General features: G+C 32.5%; 2 protein-coding genes across 2 annotated transcripts; both read left to right on the top strand.

The window, feature by feature from the left end:
• The first annotated feature begins 4,872 nt into the window (after positions 1-4,872).
• LOC116025695 (CBL-interacting serine/threonine-protein kinase 23-like) lies at positions 4,873-9,436 on the top strand. The gene is made up of 15 exons (XM_031267032.1): positions 4,873-5,689; positions 5,999-6,061; positions 6,333-6,404; positions 6,489-6,596; positions 6,713-6,793; positions 6,921-6,974; positions 7,065-7,190; positions 7,307-7,396; positions 7,500-7,619; positions 7,704-7,829; positions 8,172-8,288; positions 8,669-8,725; positions 8,803-8,877; positions 9,003-9,078; positions 9,206-9,436. Exons 1-15 carry the CDS (start codon positions 5,501-5,503, stop codon positions 9,226-9,228), a joined length of 1,377 nt encoding a protein of 458 aa, XP_031122892.1. The 5' UTR covers positions 4,873-5,500; the 3' UTR covers positions 9,229-9,436.
• A 932-nt stretch (positions 9,437-10,368) lies between these two features.
• Positions 10,369-11,739, top strand: LOC116025706 (transcription termination factor MTEF1, chloroplastic). Its single transcript, XM_031267043.1, has one exon. It carries the CDS (start codon positions 10,426-10,428, stop codon positions 11,338-11,340), a length of 915 nt encoding a protein of 304 aa, XP_031122903.1. The 5' UTR covers positions 10,369-10,425; the 3' UTR covers positions 11,341-11,739.
• The last annotated feature ends 2,152 nt before the right edge of the window (positions 11,740-13,891 follow it).

The following is a 13,891-nucleotide window of genomic DNA, read 5'->3' as shown; positions in this document are numbered from 1 at the left end:
TATATATATATATATATATATATATATATATATATATATATATATATATATATATATATATATATATATATATATATATATAACATACACCCACATACATGCATTAATTTTTTGTTTTTATAGGTCACCGTCTATGCGCTAGTCTACCACCCGACTAGTGCCTAGAGCTTACTGCAACCATGCCATTTTATAACAGAAGAAACAAAAAGTTATAACGCCAAACACAAAACACAAACAGATGAACTAAGTTTCATGCATACTGTAATGTGAGATCTGGTCCATTGTATAACGATTGAAAAAAAAAAAAGGGCAATTTATATCATGGACCAATGTCCACATAGCACTATGGACCATGGATTGAAACTAACGAGTTGCATAATTCATACTCGTAAGGTACAGAATTTCATAATACAAAAAAAATATTAAAAAAAAATCACAACACAAGACATGTAGCATAGCATTATGGACCCAATTAGATTGAAATGACGAGGTACATAATCCATACTTGTAAGGTACATAATTTCATAATACAAGACACAAAAAATCATAACACAAGACACATATGCATGTTATATATTTACTTATTTCTTAAATCTGATTTAGGTACTTAATTTGTGTTCATAGCAGTGGCGGATCCAGAAAAATGTCCTAGTGGGGGCAAAACATAAAAGATGTAGCACCAAGTTGCTCCTTTATATGGAGATTGTGGGTTCGAGTCTCAGCGATATTGACTCTCTTTAATAGGTTGAGAAAGTAGTAATGAACATATATTGCATTGTAATAGAATCGGTAGTATTAAAAAAAATGAAACACTTAAAAGAAATATAGTCATAAATATTGTTGGATATAGACAAAAAATAAAACACATCAAAACTTTATACAAATATTAATAACAGTATATGAAACATAATTAATTTGATAAAATAATTCAAATAGAAAACACATTATAAAAATTATATATAAAGCTACGAAAGAGGATGAACTACCTTTACACATTTAGGATTTGAACCTTGAACCTAAAACTGTTTTATACATACATACATACATACATACATATATATATATATAAGAGCTATATTTGGGGGTGGGGTGGGGTAGCTGCCTCCATGCTGGATCCGCCTCTAGTTCATAGACACAAAATTTTACAATATAAGACACCAAAATTCATAACATAAAATACAATTACTAATTTGTTGCAAGTACAAAATTTATACTTATAAAATATATAATTTTATAACGCAAGACACAAAAAGTCATAACACAAACACATGAATCAAAGATTCATAGTGCAGCGTGAATTTTGGTTCGTCGTATAATGATTGAAAAAAAAATGAGGATGGGCTTGACGGTCGATGTGAGGAGGCCCAATTTTTACGGCCCAACCTTTTTTTTGTTGAAAAATCTCGTTTACCAACTAACTTCTAACTTCTAACATCATTATGTACACAGTAAACGTACACTGACGTACAAACAAATCTAACGACCTCCTCCTCATCATTCGTCACACACATGTCGTGTCCATTATTATTTTATACTCCTCCTCACAATATAGTCCATAATTATTGGTTGCAACATGTTCCTTGTTTACTAAATATTACTTCACGTTCTATTTACTAGTTTTTTATTCATTCAAGATAATACCTTTTTTATTTTTTAAATTTAAAAACTATTAACATAATATTTTCTCTAAGTTATCCTTTATTCATTGCTAAAGATTTTGTAGTCTAGTAGTACCTGGTTGCACTCCACATGAGAGGCGATGAGTTCGAGCTTCAGCAGATGCGATATTGACTCTTTGTGTTTCCTTTGATTGAGAAAGTAGTTATGAACAGATACTACATTGTTACAGAGTCGATACCACATTGTTACAAATTAAAGTCGATAGTACTCAAAAAAAAAATGTACTCCAATTATCCTGTTTAATGTTTGGGGGTTCCCTTCCCCTAGATATAATAAAAATATACTCCAATTACCTTATAAAATTGTTATTTTAAATATATTTAAATTAGCGATACATCACAACCCCTAAACATAAACTTTTAAAATAAACTAAATAATAAAAATCAATCACAATTATTAAACGCTCAACAACTGTATTAAAGTCAATTGAGTAATCGTGGGAGAGGGGGGTTGAATGTGAATCCAAGGTCAAGAGTTGGTGGCTTCAAAACTCTAAAATATGGTACATCAAAATGTGGAAAAAAGAAATTTTGAGTTGTCTATTTTTTTTTTTTTTTAAAGGATTTTGAGTTGTCTATTATGTTGTATACTTTCTTTGTGTCTTATTAATTCGTTATTTATTGTGTGTTTTAATGAGTTCTGAGTACACTTTATTATTAAATATAAAGACTATTTTTCTTGAACAATTTATCTAGTGTGTTTTTCTAAAAGATAAATTGAGAGTTGTGCGGTTGAGATGAGTAAAATGGTAGTACCACTTGGGGCAAGGAGGAAGTGTGTTCCATGAAAACCTTTGATTCAATTTGCGGAATATAGACTAAGGTTTTGGGGTGACGAATTGACGAGGGTACAAGCAATATTTATCTTGTATAAATAGACCCCATGCATGGGGAGAGTACAAACAATATTCATTAATACAAAATACATATTTTCTTTATATTCCTCTATTTTAACAATAGCGTTGGCCCGCCGTTGACTGCCCCAATCATTATTGTGCGGACCATATTAACAAATAATGTGCATTCAATATAAAAATAATATACTTTTAGTATATTAAAAATGTACATTGTATTAAGGGGATGTACATTATTTGTGTGCTGAATGTACATTATATCAACCCACCACCTCCCGTATAAAGGGAAGAGTTTGATGTCACTGGACCACAAGGTCCTTGGCTATTTTTTTTAGTATAAGTATTATATTTTTATTTTTACCCGACTCATCTCACGGCCCCACGGGCAAAGATCTATGAGATAGTCTTACACAAGCTTTTACCTTTTAATAATTAACTAGTGGTATTCTCAAAAAAATAAAAAAAATTAACTAGTGTTTTAACCGTGCGATGCACGACAACAATTATGATATGATGAATTAAGGAAGAAATTTACAAAATGGAAAATCATTGTAGAATTGTATGAATGAAACTATGTTGAAATATTATAATAACATTTTACAAATTTTGAAAAACCTCTTTTTATACAATATTTGTTGTGGAATTACTTTGAGTGTTCTCCTTATCACAAATAAAAAATATTATTAATAACCTGATTCTCTCTCATCAAAGACTCGTGGACCTTTGAGATAAGTGTTGCATCACGGTTGAGTTTCATTACTGTGAAAGAGCCATGGTAATTATTTCGCTGCTCAGACTTCACTTGCACTTTAAATAGGACTTCCTTATCCACAATCCCTTGCATGTCAGGTGGAAGATCATTTGCATTACCCTTCATTATAAATGGAAGTAAAATAATTAACTTATTGATTTTATAAATACTTTGAATTCTTTGAAAATATTATATAACTAATCTATATTATAGTACATTAACATAATATAGTAATAAATTTTGTTAATATTATAATATACATCATATAGTAATTTAATTGTTGGAATTTTTATTTTTTTTAATATTATCATGAGAGGAATTTAATTACGTACATTAACATAATATAGTAATATTTTTATTGAATACTATAATATACATCATATAGTAATTTGATTGTTGGAATTTTTTTTAATATTATCATCAGAGGAATTTTATTACGTACATTAACATAATATAATAATTTTTTTCTTTTGGAATACTATAATATACATCATATAGTAATTTGATTGTTAGAATTTTTTTTTAAATATTATCATGAGAGGAATTTAATTACGTATATTAACATAATATAGTAATATTTTTTTTGAATACTATAATATACATCATATAGTAATTTGATTGTTGCAATTATTTTTTGAATATTATTATAAGAAGAATTTAATTACGTACATTAACATAATATAGTAATTTTTTTTGGAATACTATAGTATACATCATATAGTAATTTGATTGTTGGAATTTTTTTTTTGAATATTATCATGAGAGGAATTTAATTACGTACATTAACATAATATAGTAATATTTTTTTGGAATACTATAGTATACATCATATAGTAATTTGGTTGTTGGAATTTTTTTTGAATATTATCATGAGAGGAATTTAATTACGTACATTAACATAATATAGTAATATTTTTTGAATACTATAATATACATCATATAGTAATTTGATTGTTTACGAATATAAAATAAAAAAATACGCAAGATTACAATATTTTGAACCATAATTGAATTGCGTGGTATAATAACTATAATTTTGTTTAATAATTATTACTTTCCGTATGACTATTTTGTTAATATATGTACATAAATAAGGAATCCATATAGGAATAGAATTGAATAAAATATTTCATTAATTTTCGTGTATAATAAGGAATGGAATCATATTTTGAATATTTTGTCAATTTTAGTCATAAATAAGAAATGATAAGGAAGGCTAAAATTTTTTATAAGGAATTATTATATAATATTATGTTGACTGATTTCAAATTTTTTGGACTAAAATGAGCAGGAAAGCTCGCACTCCTGTTTTAATATATATATATATATATATAGATGATTGCATTTATATTAATCAAAAGAAAAAATTATATTTATAACTCGAAAAAATTGGTAGGACAAAATTATGATTTACCAATTAAACAATACAAATTTTATTTAAGCAAGTAAAAAATATCATTATAAAAATAACAGGCAAGGAGGAGTGAAGTGGGGCCCACACTCAATCAGCAGGGGGCCCACAACAGTGAACAGTGTAAAACAGTTATCGCCTTCCCTAGTTGAAGACTTGAAAGTTTCATTTCATTCTTCCTGTAGTCTCTGTGTCATCAAACCCCACGCAGCCACGCCTCTCTCTCTCTCGTCAAATCTCCATACCCCGCTTTCTTCTTTTCCATGATCCACCCTTTTCACCGCCAAACATAATTTACCCAGATTCCCAAATCCCCCTCCTATCATTTCCTGCCAGTATCCCGCCTTATCCCGATCCCAAACTCCGTTATTCTTTCACGTATCATGTGAAAAAAGAGGATCTTTACGACACCCCTTTATACTCATTGGTATATTCGGCGTTTACCTTGTGTTGTATGGCGTCTGTCGCTTCTTTTTCACTTCTCGAATCGCCGCCGCCTTTTGGTTTTACCATCACTCCCTTTTGCCTCTCCTCTCCGTGATCCCGGATCTCTCTTTTCTTTCTTCCTGTTTATTTGTTTGCTTTTGTAAGAAATTGTAAATTAGCAGAGATGAATGTTGCCAAGTCTCAAGTGTGGCAGCCCTGTAAAAAGAAGAGGCTTTAGTGTAGAATAATTGGGGTAAAAAATGGATGGGATTTGTATTTAATTGATCTGAGCTAATGAATTGAATTCATTTACATACTCTGACCCGCATATAGAAACCCTGTGATTAGATATACAGATCTTAGGAAAGAAAGTGTGAAGATGGCTTCGAGTTCAAGTTCAAGTGCTGGGAGTAGAAGAACAAGAGTGGGTAGGTATGAGTTAGGGAGGACTTTGGGAGAGGGGTCATTTGCAAAGGTGAAGTTTGCTAGGAATTTGGAAACAGAGGAGAGTGTGGCTATCAAGATTCTTGATAAAGAGAAGCTTCTTAAGCATAAGATGGTTGGCCAGGTATCTACTTTGACTACTTGTATATATGTATCTGTGCATGAATGAATGTTCATACGTTTCCAAGTGCTGGGTTTCTTGAAATCTTGTTTATTTGGTTAATTTTATGTGCATTTTGTTGGATCTTGCATCTACTGACATTTAGAGTAGGCTTTTGATTGAATTTGGTTAAAATTTGTTCTGGATGTTGCACAATCATCTGCAAGAACTGTTTCTAATCTTAAGAGAAAGAGCACTTTCATTATCAAGAATAGAACAGTGCTTTACTGTTGCATCATATTGATGCTCTTCCTTTTTTCATTTTGGCTGCAGATCAAACGGGAAATCTCAACCATGAAATTGATTAGGCATCCCAATGTCATTCGCATGTTTGAGGTTAGAATTCAAATTCTATTTTTACATTGCTTTTCAGGATTTGTCTTAACATGATCAAATGAATACTAAATGTGAATGTTGGGTTTTTTTTTTTTTTTTGTATACAACAAATGAGAATCTTGTAGCTGAACTTATACTTAGAATGCTTATTTATTTGTTCTAGTTACTAGTTGATGCTGGTAAGTTGTACTTTTAATTGATTGATGCTATACATTTGGGCAGTTTTATAGTTTTTGATTGCTCCGTTTGGCCGTTTATTTAAACAATGCAGGTTATGGCAAGCAAGTCGAAGATATATATTGTTATGGAATTTGTTACTGGTGGTGAACTATTTGACAAAATCGTAAGACTGCTTTGTTGTTTTAGCTGCTATGAATGTTCTATACTATAAAAACAATGTCTGACCAGGTAATGTTTCATGAATCAGGCTAGTAAAGGGAGGCTGAAAGAAGATGAAGCAAGGAAATATTTTCAACAGCTGATTAATGCTGTCGACTACTGTCATAGTAGAGGTGTGTTCCACAGAGACCTCAAGGTAAATGATCTTAATTCTCCTTGTGTCCCCAGTAATCTCAATTTTTGGACCATTTAAAGTGAGATATATGGTGGTTAGAAAGTTTAATTGTTACCTTTATGTTCTGTGTTTCATAGCCGGAGAATTTATTGTTGGATGCCAATGGAGTTCTCAAAGTCTCTGATTTTGGATTGAGTGCACTTCCCCAGCAAGTACGGGTGAGTCATACTCTTGTAAAGTTTACAGCGCCAATTGTCTTGTTGTTTCCAAAATGACATTAAAATTATTCTTTAATATCTAGTAAGATTTTTGTAAGTTGAACCTGATTTTAATCTGTCCCCATAGGAAGATGGGTTGCTACACACAACGTGCGGTACACCAAATTATGTTGCTCCTGAGGTACTGCTGAGCTTTTTGCGTAAATGAGTTGATCTACTGTTTTCAAGTGTTGGTTTTAATCCCCTACTTTTTGCTTCTTTACTTACCTAGGTGATCAACAACAAAGGTTATGATGGAGCTAAGGCAGATCTTTGGTCATGCGGTGTAATACTTTATGTACTCATGGCTGGTTACTTGCCTTTCGAAGACTCAAATCTTGTGGCATTATATAAAAAGGTGAAGTCTTAGTTGTTAAATTGTTGATTAGTTAATGCAATGTCATGAAACAAGAAACTTGGGATGACTGAATGCAATGTCTGCTTTTATCCAGTAATGTATAATTTCTTTTGCAGATTTTCAAGGCTGATTTTGCATGTCCACCATGGTTCTCCTCAAGTGCAAAGAAATTAATCAAAAGAATCCTGGATCCCAATCCCCAAACGGTATATTGATATCCTGCAAATCTAGGAAAGGAAAACTTTTTGTTTTCTCAACTTTCAGTAATGAATATGACCTGAAACCGAATGATTTTCTATAATGAAACAGCGCATCACAATTGCTGAGGTCATTGAGAATGACTGGTTTAAGAAAGGTTATCAGCCACCAGTATTCCAACAGGAAGATGTTAATCTTGATGATGTCAATGCCATCTTTGATGAATCAGCAGTAAGTGTTTATCCATTTCTGCTAAATGTATCCATCAAAGTTTTTGAAGATTTTCTATCAACTTTTTTTTTTTTTTTGGAAAAGGACTCATCAAATCTCGTTGTGGAGAGAAGGGAAGAACTGCCTAATGCACCACTTGCGATGAATGCTTTTGAGCTCATTTCTAGATCTCAGGGCCTCAATCTTAGTTCTCTTTTTGAAAAGCAAGTGGTATGCTTTCTGAAAGCTTATTATATAGAATCAAATTATGCAACATTTTCCAACTGATTGTTGCCTTAGTTTCTTTTTCCTTTTTTTTTTTGGGTGTAAAATCGATATTTGATATTTATATTCATGATAAATTATCTATGCATAAATGCATAATCATTAGATATCTCTCGTAGTTCTTTCTTTTTAAGCCTGTATGTTCTAAAAGTAGTTCCCTCTATCTCAAACAAAAGAAGATTGTTAGAACAAAAGGGTACAACAAGAGGCAGTCTTGAAAGTGGAAACCGTTAAATATTTCATTTTCCATCTTTTCAGCATCTGATTGATCAAATCTTTTATAAACAGGGACTTGTTAAAAGGGAAACAAGATTTACATCAAAATGTCCTGCTTCAGAGATAATCTCAAAAATTGAAGAAACTGCTGTACCTTTGGGTTTCAATGTGAAGAAAAATAACTATAAGGTGAATAAGCACAATATCTCTCCTGTTCTCCTCCACTCTGATACTTCGCTTTTCTGTATCTTTTGGTACCATCTTTTACACAAGTGCAGGAGAATTAGAATGTGTTTCTCTTTTCAAGTTTTCACTGGATTTTTATACAGACTGGACACCTCAAATCTACTTCTTTAACTGCCAGTGCTTTATTCTCCACTGATTATGTGCTTTTATCATAATTTTTTAATCTTATAATTTCTGTGGTTTACATCATTTCTACTTTTCTTAGTGAAGAACTGGCGAATATAGATACATAAGAAAATTAAAATGGTTCTTGATTAGCTGTTTTCGAGTTTTACTCGTCTAAACTGATAAGAAACTGCACATTTCCTTTATATCTTTACCAGCTAAAGCTTCACGGAGAAAAGACTGGCCGCAAGGGTCATTTATCCATTGCAACAGAGGTACATTCATCCTCATCGCCTCAAATACTAATGATCTTTTAGACGCTTATATATTAACCGGTAGAATCTCAATGCAGGTTTTTGAGGTGACTCCTTCGCTTCATATAGTAGAGCTTCGCAAGGCTGGAGGAGATACCTTGGAATTCCACAAGGTGCAGAATAGTTTACGGGTCATTCTTATTGTGCTTGAGCATCCATCTATATGGCGCATGTTCTGATTATTTTATTTTACTTTTAACAATATGATTACCATTTCCTCTTTTGCTTCTGTGTGCAGTTCTATAAAAACCTGTCAACCGGGTTGAAAGACATTGTTTGGAAAACAGAGGAACCAACAGCAGAATTAGAAGTTGGTTAGTACATTATTCTCTTAGTCGATGAAACCTTAGTATATCTGTGTAGTGTGGTTATTGTTTAAGGCGAGTTTAGTTAACGTTTATCGCGATGAATTCTTGATGGTTCTTTTTAACACTTGTGCAGGTTCAAGCAGTGGATTGGCTTAGACTGGTGTGATGTGTGCATATATAGAGCTATGCCTGGAAGTGCATTGCATTGTATTGAATTGAATGGAATTGTCACAACTGTATTCTTTTTTTCTTTTCGATTTTGTTGGAAGTAATATTATTGTTTGGTTGTTGACAATCTGTAAAACTAAGACTAAATTTAAGTGGTTTAAAGCAATTCTCTGAGGAGGAAGCCATTTATCAGTCATCTCTACTTCATACCGAGTATAATTGTCTAGGAGTTATTATTTGCAGTCTTGCATTTTGGGTAATCCGTATAGCAACCATTGCCTCAAAAATTGGCTTAGGCGCCCCTAGACCGAAGGATTTTACCCTTAGGTCAACATTAGTCGGCCGATTAAGCGTCTAAGTTGGCAAAGGATTTTACCCTTAGGTCAACATTAGTCGGCCGATTAAGCGTCTAAGTTGGCAAAGTGGTGCCTGAATCGGCCAACTGAGTTAGTCAAATTAGGCCCTTGAGTTGGCCAACTCAGTCAAGTGTTTTTTTTTTTTTTTTTGGTGTGTTGTTTTTTTTATTATTATTATATTACTCGGCCGTTTAGGCGCGTCCGACTGAGACTAAATTCAAGTTGGTTTAAAACAATTATGAGGAAGCTATTTATCAGTCATCTCTACTTCATATAATTGTCTAGGAGTTGTTATTTGTAGTATTGTAATTTTTGTAATCCGTATAGCAAACACTGTTGCAAAAATTGGCCTAGGTGCCGATTAAGTGTTAGGCGTCCTTATGCCGAAGGAATTTTACTCTTAAGTTGACGGCCAATTAGGCGCTCAAGTTAGCAAACTCGGTGCCTGAGTTAGCCAACTCAACTTGGCACCTGAATTGGTCAAGTTAGACACTTGAGTCGGCTAACTCGGTCAAATGTTTTTTTTTTCTTTTTTTGACGTGTTGTTTTTCTTATATTATTACACTAGCATCTTCTACAACATCGGTTGAGAACAAGTGGAAACTTTGAGTGAGTTTTTTTTTTTTTTTAATTTTTTTTTTAAAGATAATGTTGTGTTCTGCAAGTAAGGGACCAAAGCAATCTCAACCACCCAATCTACACAATCATGTCTGGGCCAATAACTTCCAAGCAAAATGCCAAGTGTCTTTGAAGAATGAGATAAAGTAGAAAGAAATATGATGAGAAAAAAGAGAATTGTTTCTCACTTCCATTATTTCTGAAACTCAAAATGCCAGCAACAGCCTTGTATTCCCCCTCCTCCTCCATGTGTTGTTTCTCTTCATGCTCCTCAGACCACCTATCCAACAGCAACCTCTTATCCTCAAAACCCAAAACTCTCCTCCACAAACACCCACTCTACCAACCAACCCAAAAGAACATCTCCCACCAATTCAAGGAGAAAATCCTGTCCCTAGAAATCATGGGTGTTGATTCTGGGAGAGCCCTCTCCCAGAACCCTAATCTCCACTCAGCTCCCTTAAATTCCATCCACTCCATCATCCTTTTCTTGCAGTCCAAAGGGATCCACCAAAAAGACCTGGGGAGAATCATAGGAATGTGCCCCAACATCCTAACCTCAGACATCAAATCAGACCTAATCCCTGTCTTCACTTTCCTCTCCTCTGACCTTAAAGTCCCAGACCATGATTTCAGGAAAGTGATCAACAAATGCCCAAGATTGCTCATTTCCAGTGTCCCAGATCAGCTCAAGCCTGCACTGTTCTATCTCCAGAGACTTGGGTTCAGAGACCTGTATTCCCTGGCTTATCAAGACCCTATTCTTTTGGTTTCCAGCGTGGAGAAAACACTCATCCCTAAGCTCAATTATCTGGTCAGCTTGGGGTTTTCAAGAACTGATGCAGTGGGGATGGTTTTGAGGTGCCCAGGGCTGTTCACTTTCAGCATTGACAACAATTTCAAGCCCAAATTTCACTACTTTGCCACTGAAATGGAGGGGAAGTTGGAAGAGTTGAAAGAGTTTCCTCAGTACTTCACTTTCAGCTTGGAGAATCGGATTAAACCCAGGCATATGGAGGCTGTGAGAAGGGGTGTTTATGTTCCATTGCCCTTCTTGCTCAAGACTAGTGATGAAGAGTTCTGGGAATTGATAAAGCTGCAAGGTGATGGACGAAGAACACCATAGTTTCAAGTTTCAACTAATCTAAATGCCCAAATCTCTGTATAAATCCCTGCTTTTGCTACAACAATGTAATGTGATCAACAGTAAAGCTACATTTTTTCCTCCTTGGGTTGGGAATTGCAGATAGCTGGAAATTGCATTTTAAGGTTTCCAATTTCAGTTGAATAAATCACTTTGTTCATCCTTCAAAAAAAAAAAAAAATCACTTTGTTCTCATTTGCCATTTGTTCTAAATGCCCAAATCTCTGTATAAATACCTGCTTACTGCTTTTGCTACAACAATGTAATGTGATCAACAGTAAAGCTATATTTTTGCCTCCTTGGGTTGGGAATTGCAGATAGGTGGAAATTGCATTCAAAGGTTTCCAATTTCAGTTCAATAAATTATAAATCACTTTGTTCTCATTTGCCATTTGTTTCCTAATTAACCTTTAGGTAGTTAAATGAGTTAATCAGTATTTCGATCCCTCAATTATTTTCTAATGGTCAAAATAATTCATAATTTTCAATTTTAATCAATTTGGTCATTGAATTGTTTAAAATTCCGTCAATTGAACTCTTCTAGGGATCAAAATGGTGATTTTCACATTTTTTAAATTTCGCCGACAAAATTTTAAACAATTCAAGGACCAAAATTAGTTGAAATTGAAAACAAGATACTACTTGACAGTTTGTAAACAATTGAGGGACCAAAATGATAATTTTCCCTAATTAAATTTTTGGAAAAATGAATGTAATTTTAATTTCTAAACTCAATATCAGCTTTCATTGAAGTTCAAACCCATGCCTTTTTATATGGGAGTGCAACCAAGTAGCACTAGAGCACAAGTTCTTGGCAACTCGACTCAATTATTCATTGTGGTTCTTTTCGGAAAATGACCAATTTCACTTGAATAAATCACTTTGTTCTCATTTGCCATCTGTTTCCGATTTAACCTTAGGTAGTTATTTAAATTATTAAAAAAATAAAGAGTAAATTTTATTTTTGGTCCTAAATTTATTTGTGACAGTCCACTTTTAATCTTTTTTTTTTTATATTAGAATATCCTTATTTGGTCATAGTATTATTGTGGCATGATCGATTTTTGTCATCTATCAATAAAATCGTTGAAATATCGTTAAATGCAAAAACACTTTAATCTTTTTTTTATACAAAGTACGTTGAACCGTTATATATATTTTTATGTTTATTTTTTGAAAATTTTCATAATTGAAAATCGAAATGCCCTTATATTTAATAATATTTAAACTATTTTGTTGATAAAAGACTAAAACTGGTCATGTCACAATAATACTAGAACCAAAAGTGGATGTTCTAATAAAAAAGGACTTAGAATTGTCACCTATAAATCTAGGACTAAAAATGGCCATGATACAATAATACTAGAACTAAAAGTGAATGTTCTAATAAAAAAGGATTTAGAACTGTTACCTATAGATCTAGGACTAAAAATAGAATTAACTCAAAAATAAATGTAATTTTAGGGTGTGTTTGGTTGGGGGGTTTAGGCATAAGGTATGGGTATCAAAGTGATTGTTAGTGTTTGGTTGATAGGTTTTGTGAATGCTACTATGGGTTTGGAATACCCCATTAATGGCAAAACCCATACCCTTATTAAATAAGGGTTTCATCTCCCTTCATCATTTCTTCCCCAACTATTAATAATCATTCACATTCCACCCAACTACCAAACATGCTAAATACTTTTACCAAAACCCATTACCCTTACCAAGTATTTGATACCCATTCCGATTCCGATTCCCATGTGCGAACCAAACACACCCTAATTTCTAAACTCAACTCAATTAGTCATTCTGGTTCGTTTGAGAAAATGACAAATTCAGTATATACATTGTATGGATATAACCGATTAAAATTTTAAATTTATTGTCATCGTCACTTTTAGATTAGTTCTTGAGTTATTTTCAAAGTGTCAATTTTTGTCCCAAAGGTTAACTTATATTACCTCCATCTCATTTTATGTGTTGCGTTCGATTAACGAGACTTGACTGAAATTATTTACAATTTAATTTCTTATAATATTCAATTTAGAATTAGTATGTGAAATTTATATATTTAAAAATTATATTAAAAGTACTATTAAACACACAAAAAATTATTAAATTTATAAATTATAAGTCAATACCAATGAAAAAAAAAAAGTAAAAAAGAAAGAGTTGGTTTGATTAATGAATAATAAATGAGAGAAATAAAATGAGACTCTTAGTTAGGTTTGGTTAAAAATCTATATTTACATAATTTGACAATCAATAACATGCAAATGCAAAGAATCTCATTTGTTCATTACCTCAAACCACACAAAATGATACTGTTTGTTTTCTGACTACTGGTAAATTCGCAGATCAACATGACCGACTAGATGAGAAGTAAAATATGAAAGAGCATAAAAATAAATAAGTGAAAGGAAAAAAATAAAGGAGACACAATAATTTTTAACGTGAAAATCAAAAAGTGAAAACCATGAATTTTTTTAATCGGTGTGAAGTCAAAATCTACTATTTTGTAGGGAATCTTATACATGTATTAGAGAGA

Source organism: Ipomoea triloba, chromosome 1 (assembly GCF_003576645.1).
Source record: "Ipomoea triloba cultivar NCNSP0323 chromosome 1, ASM357664v1".
NCBI lineage: Eukaryota > Viridiplantae > Streptophyta > Magnoliopsida > Solanales > Convolvulaceae > Ipomoea > Ipomoea triloba.
This window is presented reverse-complemented; position numbering and strand designations above follow the sequence as displayed.

Excerpts from the sequence above, each read along its gene's own strand:
- LOC116025706 (XM_031267043.1), top strand. The coding sequence starts at position 10,426 with ATGCCAGCAACAGCCTTGTATTCCCCCTCCTCCTCCATGTGTTGTTTC.
- LOC116025695 (XM_031267032.1), top strand. The coding sequence starts at position 5,501 with ATGGCTTCGAGTTCAAGTTCAAGTGCTGGGAGTAGAAGAACAAGAGTG. Across the intron at positions 7,620-7,703 it reads CCATCTTTGATGAATCAGCA|GACTCATCAAATCTCGTTGT; the intron begins GTAAGTGTTTAT and ends TTTTTGGAAAAG. Across the intron at positions 8,289-8,668 it reads TGAAGAAAAATAACTATAAG|CTAAAGCTTCACGGAGAAAA; the intron begins GTGAATAAGCAC and ends TATCTTTACCAG.